Below are 14,168 nucleotides of genomic sequence, written 5' to 3'. Positions count from 1 at the left end.
CGCTGGTAGCCAATCACTACCCTATGATCCCGACAGCACCAACTCGACATTCAACATGGAAGTGATCCTGCATGGGCAAGTTTCGCGGAAAATTTATATCTACACGTGAATCTGGAATAATGAGACGTCCTCGCTACTGCTTCAGTCGTGTTCGTTACTGTCACCCGTCGTGCACACCCCGGACTACCGGCACCTCGATCCAAATCCAGCTCTTGTTTGCCACACCTGAGACACCAAGATCAACACGTACACCGACGAGCACCTCACGAGAAAAGAAAGTCCTTCAAGACTGGCGATCCAGCGAACTCCGGGTTGAGCAAAACGCAACTATTAATAGGTCAGCCGATGTACGCTAGCTTTGTTATCGATAAACAAACTTGAGAAAGTACGAAAGTCCTTGTTTCCGCTTTTCCAGAAAACGGGGCCTAAAGCGAGCTATGCCAGATGCATTAGTATATTAACTGGTGGAGTGATGCCGCACGAGGACATGTGACTTACATATTACGGACTTGGGTGGGAAGTGCGGCATGGAACCCGCGGCGTGAGGAAAGGTCTGGAGCAACTTTGTGTGCAGATCTTCAAACTCTGAGTATCTGTACACAATCAGTGGATGCTTTCGAAGGTCGTCGAAACATGTCTTACCTCTTTCGTATCTTCATGGGACCACCCTGCAACAGTTAGCATGTGCATGAAGGTTCATCGCCTGGAGATAGGCAGCATCTCGCATCTCCACCACGGGCCTTGTGCATGAAACCATCTTTTGGGAAAACAATTTCATGCAAGTGATTGGCTACGAGGATATGGCTCTGCGGACTAGCGCATCTCGATGCGGCTCGGAACTTACATCCAGTGTCTCGACCGTGCAATTGAAGACGACATAAGCCCCAAACCCAGGTGCCGCAGCCGTGCCGCTGATGACAACGTAATCATCTATCGTGACACCTTTGGCCCAAAGAACTTTGCAGTGGTCTGAGCCCTCATCCGTATGGTCCTCGAGGCCGATGGGAGTGGGGCGGCCGTTGTCAGCAGAATAGTTGCTTAGATAGGACGCGTTGCGCCGGTGGGATTGCCAGTATGGCGGGACCACGCTGCCAACGCTGTTGCGGTCACCCGCGGTAGCAGTGGCGGGTTTTGCCCCATCTCGGGCTGGCGACGACGACGGGTCTCCAGTTTCAAAGCTCGCCGGCTCCATCCATTTACAGTAGATGGCTGGGCAGGTGGCGCGTCAAACGGGAAGGCGGTTGGTATCTAGGTGCTGCCGCGTCGAGGTGAGGGGTAGATATGTACAGTGTGGTGCTGCAACAGCTGGGCCGGAGCATGCAGCCAGTCGCGTCTAGTGTCTTGTTGACGATGAAAGAAGAATTGGCGGCGTTTGCCAGCGCTCATCTCAACCGAATGATGCGCAGCGCGAGCTAGGATGCGAGACCCTGGGTGAATGACTAGCGGGTGCTAGGGCGGTGGCCAATACGAACAAGCAAACCATTGCATCCCTGCGCAGCCGAGGGATTAATGGGAAACTTCCAATACAGCGTCTCACGATTTCCGACCCAAAGCCGCCCTTTCCACGCCGTCCACGCCGACTCCACAGTCGCCAGATGGCTCGAGTCACGGCCAACCCGTCCCCAACAGGCATCGTCCCGGGCGAGAAGGTAGGCGGGGAAACGCACGCACCCTTCCGTGAGCCTTCCTATCTGATACTCCACTAGCTTATTACTTCCCGTCGACACATCCCTCCCTTTATATATCAGACGCCGCCTCTTTTTTCCAGCCTCCTCATCACTTTCGCTGAAGAGTTGCCCTTTATATTCGATTGTCCACCGTCTGTCGCTGACCGTCTATTATTTTAATACCTTCGCTGCATCTCCGCTAATACTCCTTCACCATCACCATCACCATCACCTCAACCGTCAACATGCGTTCCGTCTTCGCCCTCAGCATTGCCGCCTTCACTGGCCTGGTCGCTGCTCAGGACGCTCCCCAGATGAGCTACCCATACACCATTGACCCCAACACCGTCGACCAGTCTACCAGGGGTATGTAGAGTCATCCGTATCAACTTTGCCTCGCCTAACATGATCCAGATTACTGGTGCGACCAGAACAGAGCACAGTGCCCGCTCATCTGCCTCCAACAGCCCGGTATCGACTCCATGACCACCGAGCAGAACGACTGTGATTCCGACGCTCTGACCTACACCTGTGTCTGTGACAACGGTGTCTCTCCCAACATCACCCAGTACTCGCAGACCCTGCCATACTTCATCTGCCAACAATGGGGAAACAACTGTGTCGCCAACTGCAACGGTGACAGCACTTGCCAGAGCGCTTGCCGGTATGTTTGATCCATCCATCCAAGTAAAAACAACACTAACATGATTACCAGTGAGGACCACCCATGCGGAGCCCAAGACCCCTACCGCGGTAACACCTCTCTACCTACCACCATGTCCTCCACCGCTGCCCCAACCGGCTCCAACGGCGCTGCTACCAACACCATCCCCGTCACCGGCTTCGGCGGCGGCGGTGCTGAGGAGACTGGTTCCAGCGACAGCGGCTCATCCGACCAAGGCGGTGCTGGCTCCATCTTCATGCCCAACGCCGGTCTTGGTCTCGCCGCCGTCTTCGGCAGCGTCTTCTTCGGCTTCGCCGTCCTCTTGTAAACATGAGGAGAGTCAAACAATCTCGTCTAGCAAGTCTCTGCTTGCAATCTTCGTCCTATTTTCCATGCATAGCGTTTTCCGGCATAAAAACTCCAGTCCTTTTCGATTGTTCGATACCCACCTTGGGGCATTCCGCTCTCTTCATGACAGCCTGGCAAGGCTTTGTCCTCTTTATCTATTGCATGGGGTTTATGGCGTATTTGTAATGGTGACGAGGATCACCAGTCCGAAGGGTAAAAGTAGCATTACTTAGCATGCAGTTGTAATACATTGGACGCAGAGGTGTTGATGCTGAGGAACTATTACGTATTCTTGTCATATTATGTGACTTATGTGACTGATGTGTTTGATAGGCCCCAACGCCTTACAAACGCTAAAGATTGATCCCAACTTTTAGTTCAGTCTGATAATTTTTTCAAAGATAGAAGTGACACAGTCTAGAGATACACCTTGGGCGGCGACTCGTCCCACCACAACTTCCCCTGTAAACTCTTCCTCGGACTCCGGCGTCGTGGATGACGGTTCATCATGCTCGCTTTTCCTTGCTCTATATATACAGCTCGTAGATCTTCACTACCTTCTAGACTCCCTGTTCGACGCCTGACAGGCGATGGCACATCAGCCATTGGTGGGGAGGCTGAGATCAGCGGACTGGGAGGCGCAGGGTGTGTGATGCTGAAATCCGGTTCATCTTCTAAACCTCGGACTAAGTCGCCCTTCTTGTCAACAGTAGAAGGGCCATGGTATGGCAAGATGGGATGCGTAGGTGCAGGTGTAGAAAGCCGTTCGAGGGAAACGTGAAACATGCGTGAATCACTCGATACAGATCGCTGGAGCAAGGCTCGTTGTGGTGGACCTAGAAGGAGTGATTGCATGGCCTCTGGAGAGGGAACGAGGGTGGGCTGAAGAGAAGGTGAAGAGGGAGTCGTATCTGGGCTGTACTCGTGGGAGAGCAGGTTTGTTGTTGATGAGACGAGGGGTGGGGGGAAGGTGGGTGAGTCGTCAATAGGTTGGGCTGAGCCCACAGGAACCGCAGACAAGCCGCGACTGATGTGATATGGAGACGGTATTGAGATTGGCTCAGAATGGCCATTGGCACCTGGTTCGCTCGCATTTGTAGCAGGTGTGCTGACTACGTTTTGTGTGAGGTGATATGGAGTCCTTGACGGTTTAGCCGCTGGTGCGGGAGAGTCGAAGCTGGAGACTGAAGAAGACGTTGAGGATCGCTGCTCGTCTCGTGGACAGAAAGGCGTAAGTGGAACTAGGCGCACGCTTACTTTCCTTGCGGCAAGCTCTGACCTCCTCCTGGGTCCGTTGTAATCCTCTGGTAATCCTGGAGCTGACGACTGTAGTGGACCAATGGCGACCTGGTGGCCGCAGGCAACGGACTCCTCAGATGAAACGATTTGGCTTTCGTCCGATGGTGCATGAACCAGAACACCAGTCCGTACAGTGGAGGGTCCGGCCGTATCAGACGAAGCATCCTGGTAAGGAGAGAGAAGTGGTTGATTTTGTGAGAGAAATCCATCCTCACCATCATAGACCATCCGACTCTTCCCTTTGTCCACTTTGCTAGACCTTTGAGGCTTCAAAAAGTCACTGAAACTAAATTGAGAGTCTTTTCGCTCTCGCTCTTCGTATCTCTGAGCTCGACTATCATATTGCCAATGTTTGTCGAGTTGCTCCAGATCACTATCTTCATCGTACTGTAGATCGGTCTTCCATTGCGCCTGCATGTTGTTTCTTCTTTGAGCTCGGAGCGTTGCCTGGAAGGTGTCCCAGTCAGTAGTGGAGTAAAAGCAGCTAGGACCTACTTCGCCGTTCACATCAAAGTACTCGCTTACATTGGGCAGATCAGCCAGACCCATTCCAGCGAGATCCTTCGAACTACACTGGGCATATTGGTCTTCAGATGGGCGGCTTGTGTTGTCAGATATGCTCGAGCGTCGGGCAACAGTAGGGTCGAGTGGTGGGTGTTCATCTTCGGCAGATCTTCTTCGGCCATAAAAGAGGCGTCTGAGCCTGGTATTGACCTTCTCTATTACCTCAGTGACCTGTGACGGCCTTCGGGAAAGAGACCCATTGCTCTGGGTATTTGGCGTAGGGAGCGTACTAGGAAGCGTTGGGTAAACACTGTCGAGATGCGAAGCTGATTCAGTCATAGCCACGTCGTATGTTGGTTGTGGTAAAAAAGGACAGTCGATTGTTGTTTCTTGAATACGTCTTAATGTTTTTCTTCGTTTCTTTAAATATCCCCGCGTCTGGAGGAATGATTCGGTTGCTCGTCGCTTCAACGTAAGCTCTGGAGGGTATGGTAATCGGTATGTTTCTGGTTTAACTTCTGTTTGGCTGATGTTGACAACTACATAAGGCTCATTGGAAGGTATGTGTACATGAACTTGAGAGGTCATAGCATTGGACAGCATGAAAGCTGTTGAGCGTAGTAGGGCGAGAGAGCAGAAAGAATGAAAAAAGACTCAATGACTGGATGATTCTTATCACTTTAATAGTCCAGCGATAGCATTAGTACGACGCGCAAGAACATGCTGGTACGGCCAATGACCAAAGTCACATATTTGTACCGAAGAAATCCGCCAATGGAGCTTGGTTGACAAGAAAACAGGGTGTTGACACGACGGCGCGAACCTGAATAAACACCGATCCATCTGGTTAGTAGTAGTTTGGAAGACCAACAAAGCAGCCTGGAACAGATAAGGAGATTCTGCGCCTGCACACGCATGCAAGAGAAACATGCAGTTCGAGCGTTTCTAGGAAAACTGCCCTGTAGAATTTGGCGGATATGAAACGTTACCATGGTAGGAGGCGCTACTGTGGTGACTCGGGAGGAGAAGGTTTCGTGCGCATTTTGTTTAAGTGTTGGCACCGTCGAGGAGCATCGGTGCATTCGCCATCGTTACCACAAGAGATTGTCCGTCTAGGCCTAAATCCCCGGCCCTTACGACCCGATAACGCAGCATCGTCCTCGCGTTATGAAGGGACCGAGAAGCTGTCAAGGAGTCCTTCGACATCATAATCCTCACAAAGACAGGATGTACTGCCTGTCAGCGAGCAATAACTGGAAGGTATATTGAAACAAGAGGGGTATAAGCTGTCTCCAGAAGCGTTGCTCCGTGAATATGACCAATTCTCCTTCTAGAGCAGGCGACTATCGCTAAGGAAAGCCTGGAGAGGATCCGGAAATCTCAATTGGAAGAGAACATGTTGTGGTTTGGATGTGGTGGAGAAGGTGGAAGGATCCGGAGCTAACACCAGGCGTTGACGAGGCCCCGGCAGGTCGCCACGACTTGCCTTGCATGACATAATCCTTAGCGCGTCAGTCTGCAAACACGCCAAACAAACCTATGATGACACTACCATTCCGACTTTCGTGGTTCGCGAATTAAATCCGTTTTCCCATGTTACGATAGTCTTCAAAGGCTCGTGATGCCGCCCCGAATACTTCTAAGAGGGCCCAGGGCTCTATTGTCACCACCGACAGCCTGGGTCCGTCTGCGGCCTCAGCAGAGGTTTGCCTCGAGCTCCGCAAATGCACCGGAGGTTTACGACGTCGTCTGCGTAGGCGGTGGACCAGCAGGTCTGAGTCTCCTGACTGGTCTGAAAGCATCGCCAATCACAAGCGGGCTTAAAGTTGCTCTCATCGAGGGACAAGATCTACACAAGAATCGATTATCACAAGATGCTAGTTTGGAGAGCTTTTCCAATAGATGCAGCTCCCTCACCCCGGCCTCCGTGAAGAACTTACAGGGTACGAACGAGTGTGTAAAGTGTATGATAGTTCCAGTCTGACGTGCGCGAAATAGAAATCGGAGCATGGGCGCATGTCAATACACCCCGGGTGCAGCCATACCAAGAGATGCAAGTATGGGACGGCGTCACTGATGCGCGGATATCGTTCGATTGGCACACAGCGAAACCTCTCCTTACTCCTCGTAACCCGGCGCAGCCCACGACGATCGCCTACATGATCGAGAACGTCAATACGGTTACCGCTCTCTTGAGCCGGCTCGAACAATTGGGTGGTGTCGACTTTTACACATCCACTAAGGTCAACTCGATAGATTTGGGTACAGATACAGAGAAGATGGACTTCTCATCGTGGCCAATGCTCACGCTATCCAACGGAAAGACATTGGCAGCTAGGCTGTTAGTCGGAGCCGATGGTGCGAATAGCCCAGTGCGGACTTTTGCAGATATTGAGTCGCGAGGCTTCGATTATGGTAGACACGGTTTGGTGGCTAGTCTGAAGCTCGAGGGGCAAGGCTGGGGCGGTCCAGATCACAAGATCGCATACCAGCGGTTCTTGCCAACCGGCCCCATAGCTATGCTGCCCCTTCCAGGAAACATGTCGACACTTGTCTGGAGTACCACGCCGGAGCGTGCCGCGAAGCTCAAGACGTTGTCACAAGAGGATTTCGTTGCAATGGTCAATGCGGGTTTCCGACTGTCACCCACAGACTTGGAGTATCTACACACACTGTCATCTGGACAGGCAGAAGAAGTTGCATGGCGAGAGAAACACACGCCTGTCGACGAACATGCAATACCAATGCGAGTAGCACACGTACAAGACGGTACAGTTGCATCCTTCCCACTTCGCATGCGACACGCGGATACATATACTGGTGAACGAGTTGCGCTGGTTGGCGATGCGGCGCACACCATACATCCGCTCGCAGGCCAAGGTTTAAACCAAGGCCAAGGCGATGCTGCGGCGCTCGTTCGAACGATATCACATGCAGTGCAAACTGGCCAAGACATCGGATCAACGTTGGCGTTGGAGAGCTATACCAGCGAGCGATACGCGGAGAATAATGCAATGCTGGGCGTATGCGATAAATTACATCGACTGTATAGCGTTGAATCGGGCCCGCTTGTAGGATTGCGAAGTCTCGGATTGAGAGCTGTCGATGCAATGGGTCCACTAAAGGGTTTCTTCATGAGCCGCGCTGCAGGTGGATCTTAAACGTTTGTACTTGTATCTGTAAACATATGTATGCATACCTAGGTAGCTTGGCAACACAAAACAACATACGATTTCTAAACAACCACCACCGAAGAATCCCGATATGCTGTTCCGCGGACGATACGCGGCTTACGCATTTTCCCTGCATCGCGGCCCCACTAATAATCTGGTCCTTCGGCACCTCATGGAAACGTTAAAACAGACTTACTCCTACGACAAGTGAGCTTACATATCTCACTAATCGACCATGGCAGACCACACGAGTGAGATTGAGACTTATGGCAGCAACGATGACTTCTGGATCTTTGGATACGGGTAATGCTGCCGAACGAACAAGCCTTTCCAAACACGACGTAGCTAACGCCTCGGTCTTAGGAGCTTGATATGGAAACCACCGCCACACTACGGTACGGCCCGAACAGAACGTTCTCACCACGAAAAGCAAACATCCCATGTTATTGCGATGAAAATGTATTTCTTGATCTAATTGCGAGGAATAGATCAACGCGTTCCAGGATTTATCGAAGGATATGTGAGGAGATTCTGGCAGGTATGTTTTTTTTCATCGATGGAGAGATGTGGTGAGACGATCTTCTTTGCTAATGGTAGTAGGCGAGGTATGAACATCGTTCGATGGATACATGGAGAAGCGGGTCTCTTTCATGCAGAGTATGCTAATGTTGGCATGATACAGTGAAGATCACCGGGGAACGCCCGAGGCTCCAGGACGTGTTGTCACTCTGATCGATAAAGCGCATTGGGAGACTCTGACAGACACTGTAAGTAATCGTCTGACCTCTCCCGTATCCACCCTGTTCACCGTATACGAATGCACTCAAAATGCCTCCTGCCAGAAGTCTAATAGCAAAATCCAGCATGATTCCACCGGGCGCGTGTGGGGCGCTGCGTACCATATTCCCGCCTCTCATGTAAAAGAGGTGCGCGAGTACCTCGACATCCGCGAGATAAATGGGTATTCCATTCAGTTCACGCCATTCCATCCTGCTATTAGTAGAGCCGAAGTCACGTCTCCACCTCACGACTCAGAGCCGAGTGAATCCGAAAGAGGCATGTGGGCGGGCATCCGAGCTACCAACTCAATAAGCGTGACTGAGGAGGCGGGAAGTATCAAGTGCCTGGTGTACATTGGATTACCAGAAAATCCGCAATTCTTGGGCGCGCAGGATCCTGATGCATTGGCGAGAAAGATATTGGAAAGTACGTTTAATTTCATTTTCGCGACTCTTGGGCTATTTCCTACTAATAGACACCTCATGCTGATCCGGTTGTAGGCAAAGGACCAAGTGGCGAGAACAAGGAGTACCTTTACAACTTGGAGATTGCGTTGCTTGGATTAAGCCACAACAGTGGAGACGCTCACGTGAGCGATTTGGTACGACGATGCAAACAATTGGAGCAGGAAGCTGGAGTCGGAAAGGAGGAAGGCAACAGTAGCACTCAAGGGTTGTACAGGGTAGGAAGCACGGAGGAACAAGAGGAGGTTGAAAAGTAGCATGGAGCACAGCGGACAAGTCCGTAATGTAACATCACCTGTGGCGATACGCACTTGACAACAAGATCGAGCCAATCGAGGCCTCTGCAAAATGTCGCTCGCGCTATTATGATTACGAAGCAGATCGATCTGCATGCAACCACCAATAACGCCAGACAGATGGATAATGCGCTTAGAATACACAAGAAGAGAATGCTAGGTACTATGCCCACGCGCCGACTAGTGCCATTAACAACGCTCCTCCTACGACACTGGCACAGGCCTGCAGTCGCCGCTTCCCACGTAAAGTGACATAGCTTTCGTCACTGAGGAAGTCTTCAGCCAGGAGCTCCACCAGGCCAGCAAATAGCAGCAAGCCACTGGATATGGCGTTCATGAAACCTACGGTCAGTAAGCCAGCTTCACTTGCTGGGTCATACAGAGTGTGGATAGCTAGACCTATCGCCTGGCCGATCGGTGTAGTTGTTCCGTAAGCTAGAGCCATTAACCACGGTTTTGGAGAGCCCTCGGGGAAGCGGATAGCGCTGATCCTGGAGCCGAGTGCGAAGCCTTCGAAGGTTTGGTGGAAGGATATGGCCACAAGGAAGACAATGAAGGCGGTGCCAGTGGCGACTGAGAGCGCCATACCTATGAAGATGGAGTGGAAGAGGATTCCAGCCTCTAGAAGGAGACATTGTAACAGTAACTTTTTATTCTGGGCTTCTGTCTTCTCCTGGTCGTCTTCGGACGACTCGCCGCCAGGTCGATGAGTGTGGTTCTGAGCACGCGGACCGGGCAGTAGGCGCGACTCGTCTTCTGAGAGCTCTTCGTTTTGGTGTTCCAGCTCTTCTCTGCTTATTTCAAGATCCGAGTCGTTGTCGTCGTCTAGAGATTTTCGACCCAGGGGTTCGTTGGGTGTCATGGGCGATGCCAGTGAAAAGGACGGTGATCGGCCTGCCATCAGATTGGCTGATGATTCGACATCATGCAGCATGATGCCCGGCACGTTGCCGTTCAATCTTGGTGTGCCGTTGCTAAACCTCCCATAGCTGTGGCTTCTCTTGTGACCGGGGCGCGCATTCGCATGGTGATGGTCTAGACCCAAGTCGCCAGTCGAGTGTGAGTGGCCTGCTCCTCTTGATGCGAAGAACATCTCAATCCCTACCACCATAAACACCGACGACATGGCTATGAGACCCGGCATAGCCGGGTAGCCCTGGTTCCAGAATCTGGGAAGACATGGGTCGGTAAGGGATTCGAAGGCGGTGGGCAGGAGATGGACGAAGGCGGTCGCTATCAGAACACCAGTGCCGAAGTGCCTAGATATAAAGAGGAATTGGTGCGGAACGGGTATCGAGGGAAAGCGCTTGACGACGATGGGAAAGGAGCAAGCTGCGACATGGTCAGTGGTGTACTCATGTGTACGTGAAGCAACATGCGCACCTGCAGTACTCAGCGTGAGTATCAAGAACAGCGCGAAGACATGTACAGGCGTATTATAGTATCCCTTGCCGCCCTTGCTTCCACATTCCGGCCGTTCCTCGTTCTCTTGCTGTCTTCGGAGCAATTCCGCGTGGAGGATATGCGCAGGTATTTCTGAAAGCCCTAAATCAGAGGAGCGTGGTTAGTGTACGGACGCCACAGTCAGCAGAATAAGCACGCATACCTGCTGCAATTCCGTCTGCCTGCATTGCGGATGTTGACAGAGCTTCCGGAAGTTGAAGGTACGCGTGGTTCCATCGCGCTTGCCCAGTAGTCGCCGGGGGCCGGGGGCTCTTTATTCCTCGGCTCCTTCACCTGTTTACACACTCTCCGGGTCCGCGTGTCGACGTGCCTTCTTCCCTCTGACTGCGAATTGCATCCGTACGCGTGTTTGCGGGCTTCACTTGCACCCATGTATACAAAAAGTATTTCCGAGCGCGCCGGAAAGCCAAGAGTGCGTCATACCTGGTATCGTTTGAACCTCAGAGACGGCAACTCATCAAAACTCGACAATGCATAGGCTATCACGCGCTCCGGCTACTGGTAGTGTCGGCTGTGGCGTCCTCGACTCCCATCTTGACTATTCTAGACATTCCCGACAGGCAACATGTCCATGGAACATCATGCAATCCTAGCCACTGGCCATGGATGGTACTATTTTTGACCCCTTTCGGTCCAAAGCCATCCGCGAATCCTATTGCCTACATATATAGACAGACCCTGTGCCGTCTGCCGTCTCACGGAATCATTTCGCATACCCGTCTGAGACCAGCATAGGGCGTCGCGTGTCTTCATCATCGTTCGAGAGATTGGCATCGGCGGACACACCCCGTCACACCCGACTTCGCTTCTGCAGCCTAACACGAATCGGGTCCTTGATAGTTTCACATCTCGCGCCCCTCCACCACCTCCAGTAACATCAAAGACGATACAGGCGCAGCCCGACATCGTCCCGGCAGATGTCAGAACCAAAATGGTGGTACTCGAGCATGGATTGGGAAAGTTTGGCCTAGTCACCACTCGCAACGTCTTCCCGGCTACACCCTGCTAAGCCCCACCATCTACCACATCTCAGAACAGGACAATTCGGCATATTGCTAATTCTGTGACGGGAAGAACCGCTCGAGGGCCCGAAGGAGCCACCCAGGGGAAACTTAGCGGCTTTAACCGACAATGTCTAATCAGCAAGACTTCTTGTTCGTCGATGCAGCTCAAGCAAAGACGTCTCGCCAAGGTCGCCGCAATGCTCGTTCTTTTGTCATGCAGAACGCGCGGAGGAAGAACCCTTGGTCTACAAGCAAACATGGTGCAAAACAAAGGAAAACTGGAAGTCCCGAAAGCGCAAGTCCCAGCAGTACATGTGCGTCAACGCCAAAAACAACCACGCCAAGCCCACCAATTGTTGCGAACAAGTCTGACTACTTTTCCTCCCCAGAGTCCAAGGGCTATGCCATAGTCAGAAAAGATGTTTGTCCAGACTGTCAGATTTTTCTGTGTCGCCCTGGTGAGAGGCTATGCCAAAGATGTCTTTTGCTCAAGCCTGCGGCGCCGGCAGAAGACCCAAATAATCAATTATTCGACCCTTTTCGGACATCGTCTGTCGAAGTTACCCGCAGCGTATCGGAACTGTTGAAGCATTGTAAGTGACAGTCCCTGCATCCTTGTTTGCATCGACGTTTCCCAGTTTGCCGGGTTCGTGACACGGCAACGCTGCCCAGCATGTTGGCCAAGAGCGCAGTGCAATGGCGGGGAGAGCGCAGAGTCTAGACTGCAGTCGATTGCAAGGCGTCAAACAGCCCGATGGGTGGTGGTCTTGGTTTCCGTATGCTGACTAGTATTGTGTAGTTTCAACGGAGATGGCGCCCGGTATCATCGCAGTCGACGTTCGGCATCGGTCGACCTTGATGAAGTCGGACTGGTTTGGTACAGCAATCGGTAACTCAGGGTTCATGCACAGCCTGCTCGCTACGATTGCGCTACATGCATGGGTATTCGGGAAAGACACGATTGATGCCGTCTTATATCATCGAGCACAAGCTATTTCTGCTGTTAATGCCGCGATACTGACACCGGATGGCGTCTCGGATGCGAACATAGGCGCAGTTTTCAATTTACTCACCATAGAGCAGGGACTCCGTCTGCCATGTTTCGAACTGCATGAAGATCACGCAGCCCAACTCGAGATTCATGAGAGAGGTTTGCAAAGAATGGTGCAGTTGCGTGGAGGATTACGAGCAATCAACACAAATCGCATCCTCCAGGCTTTTATGCTTTGGTGTGTAGCTAAAACTCCCATGTTCTGTCCCGAACCGGGTTGGCATGTGCTTACTGAGCATCAGGCATTCGACCGCTCACGCCATCTTCAACTTCCAACCACCAAGCCCCTCTACATTGGATTTCATCAGCACGTCCGGTTTCCCACATCATCCTCCAGGCTACCGGCGGCACATCTCACAGCATCTAATCGACTACTGCCGGCATGCTGGTATCAAAGAGTCGCTCAATGCCCTAGTGGAATCGGTGCTCTTCCTGATAGCCGATCTCAACGCCTGGTTCAGTGATCCCGAAAGTTTCTTAGACCCTCTCGATATTCAGAACTTCTCGTGTGCCTTGGAGTGCCTCTTACTTACATGGCTACGTGAAAACGAACATCTTGCTACCCCACTTGAAGATGCGCTTTGCGTTGCGTTGCTCATATTCACGGTACGCACGACAGAAGCATTCAATCAGCAGTCTCACGTTCACCATCTTCACTTTGCGGCAAGCAAACGATTAGAGAGAGCGCTGAACTGTACCATTCGTACTGAATGGCAGCATTGCCCCGACCTTCTGCTCTGGATACTCTCTATTGGCGCAATATCAGCGGAGCCCTCGCCGGATAGCACATGGTTTGTGTATCAAACGTCGCTCGCTTGTGCAGAATTCGACATCCTTTCGGCCGAAGCGCTTCTCGAACGACTACACCTCTGCGGCTGGGTCAGCTACAAGCTCAATGACGCTGTATGTCATCTATGGGACAGGGTTGTTAATCTCAGGTTAGATGACCGTAAATTCTTGCCTATGCATTCGTTTGCTTATACTTGAGTTTGTCTTGTACGTAGGCTTGCGCCATTCTTCGAAGCACCCTCGAAAGCTGAAGACGCCAATAGTCCTGTTGGACCGTTGCAACAACACGTTGCCGAACCGGACCTCAACGCGTGGGAGAGCATTGACTGGGCCGCGCTGAGTCTGGGTCTGGATCATCCAAACGAAGGGAATGAAGATAATCCCGAGGACCGAGGTGCGACAGCAGAGACTTGCGGCACTGGAGCGACAGACGAATCGTTGTATACCTTTGGCAGCGGCTATGCTTTCACGTGTACGTATAGCCTCGGCCGTTTTGAGATCCCACTAATGCATGCATCAATGAGTGCTAATGATTTTGGCGAATCTACAGGGCCCACGACCCAGCATTCATACCCACCCTGGATGAACGGATCGCATAGTCACCACGAACAATAGGCCAAACTTTTCATTGTTGCTAGATTGTTGCCTTGAAGTGCACACATCTG

At 52.0% G+C, this 14,168-nt stretch overlaps 7 protein-coding genes across 7 annotated transcripts; 4 read left to right on the top strand and 3 right to left on the bottom strand.

The window, feature by feature from the left end:
- Window positions 1-263: 263 nt before the first annotated feature.
- On the bottom strand, window positions 264-1,192 carry AA0111_g5238 (hypothetical protein; the record flags this gene model as incomplete). Its single annotated transcript, XM_028651328.1, has 5 exons — window positions 264-327; window positions 378-435; window positions 499-593; window positions 643-668; window positions 845-1,192. 5 exons carry the CDS (start codon window positions 1,190-1,192, stop codon window positions 264-266), a joined length of 591 nt encoding a protein of 196 aa, XP_028507197.1.
- Window positions 1,193-1,912: 720 nt separating this feature from the next.
- Window positions 1,913-2,659, top strand: AA0111_g5237 (hypothetical protein; the record flags this gene model as incomplete). Its single annotated transcript, XM_028651327.1, has 3 exons — window positions 1,913-2,033; window positions 2,082-2,331; window positions 2,383-2,659. 3 exons carry the CDS (start codon window positions 1,913-1,915, stop codon window positions 2,657-2,659), a joined length of 648 nt encoding a protein of 215 aa, XP_028507204.1.
- A 437-nt stretch (window positions 2,660-3,096) lies between these two features.
- AA0111_g5236 (hypothetical protein) lies at window positions 3,097-4,821 on the bottom strand (the record flags this gene model as incomplete). Its single annotated transcript, XM_028651326.1, has 1 exon — window positions 3,097-4,821. One exon carries the CDS (start codon window positions 4,819-4,821, stop codon window positions 3,097-3,099), a length of 1,725 nt encoding a protein of 574 aa, XP_028507203.1.
- A 1,282-nt stretch (window positions 4,822-6,103) lies between these two features.
- On the top strand, window positions 6,104-7,643 carry AA0111_g5235 (hypothetical protein; the record flags this gene model as incomplete). Its single annotated transcript, XM_028651325.1, has 2 exons — window positions 6,104-6,425; window positions 6,481-7,643. The coding sequence occupies 2 exons, from the start codon at window positions 6,104-6,106 to the stop codon at window positions 7,641-7,643; spliced, it is 1,485 nt and encodes a 494-aa protein (XP_028507206.1).
- Window positions 7,644-7,890: 247 nt separating this feature from the next.
- On the top strand, window positions 7,891-9,156 carry AA0111_g5234 (hypothetical protein; the record flags this gene model as incomplete). Its single annotated transcript, XM_028651324.1, has 7 exons — window positions 7,891-7,958; window positions 8,019-8,050; window positions 8,144-8,193; window positions 8,256-8,260; window positions 8,338-8,422; window positions 8,519-8,861; window positions 8,936-9,156. 7 exons carry the CDS (start codon window positions 7,891-7,893, stop codon window positions 9,154-9,156), a joined length of 804 nt encoding a protein of 267 aa, XP_028507205.1.
- A 202-nt stretch (window positions 9,157-9,358) lies between these two features.
- On the bottom strand, window positions 9,359-10,826 carry AA0111_g5233 (hypothetical protein; the record flags this gene model as incomplete). The annotated part of the gene is made up of 3 exons (XM_028651323.1): window positions 9,359-10,527; window positions 10,579-10,740; window positions 10,802-10,826. 3 exons carry the CDS (start codon window positions 10,824-10,826, stop codon window positions 9,359-9,361), a joined length of 1,356 nt encoding a protein of 451 aa, XP_028507200.1.
- Window positions 10,827-11,790: 964 nt separating this feature from the next.
- AA0111_g5232 (hypothetical protein) lies at window positions 11,791-13,701 on the top strand (the record flags this gene model as incomplete). The annotated part of the gene is made up of 3 exons (XM_028651322.1): window positions 11,791-12,256; window positions 12,463-12,892; window positions 12,957-13,701. 3 exons carry the CDS (start codon window positions 11,791-11,793, stop codon window positions 13,699-13,701), a joined length of 1,641 nt encoding a protein of 546 aa, XP_028507199.1.
- Between the last annotated feature and the right edge of the window lie 467 nt (window positions 13,702-14,168).

The sequence above is a fragment of the Alternaria arborescens genome (genome assembly GCF_004154835.1).
Source record: "Alternaria arborescens strain FERA 675 chromosome Unknown contig_10, whole genome shotgun sequence".
In the NCBI taxonomy this organism is placed as follows: Eukaryota; Fungi; Ascomycota; class Dothideomycetes; order Pleosporales; family Pleosporaceae; genus Alternaria; species Alternaria arborescens.
This window is presented reverse-complemented; position numbering and strand designations above follow the sequence as displayed.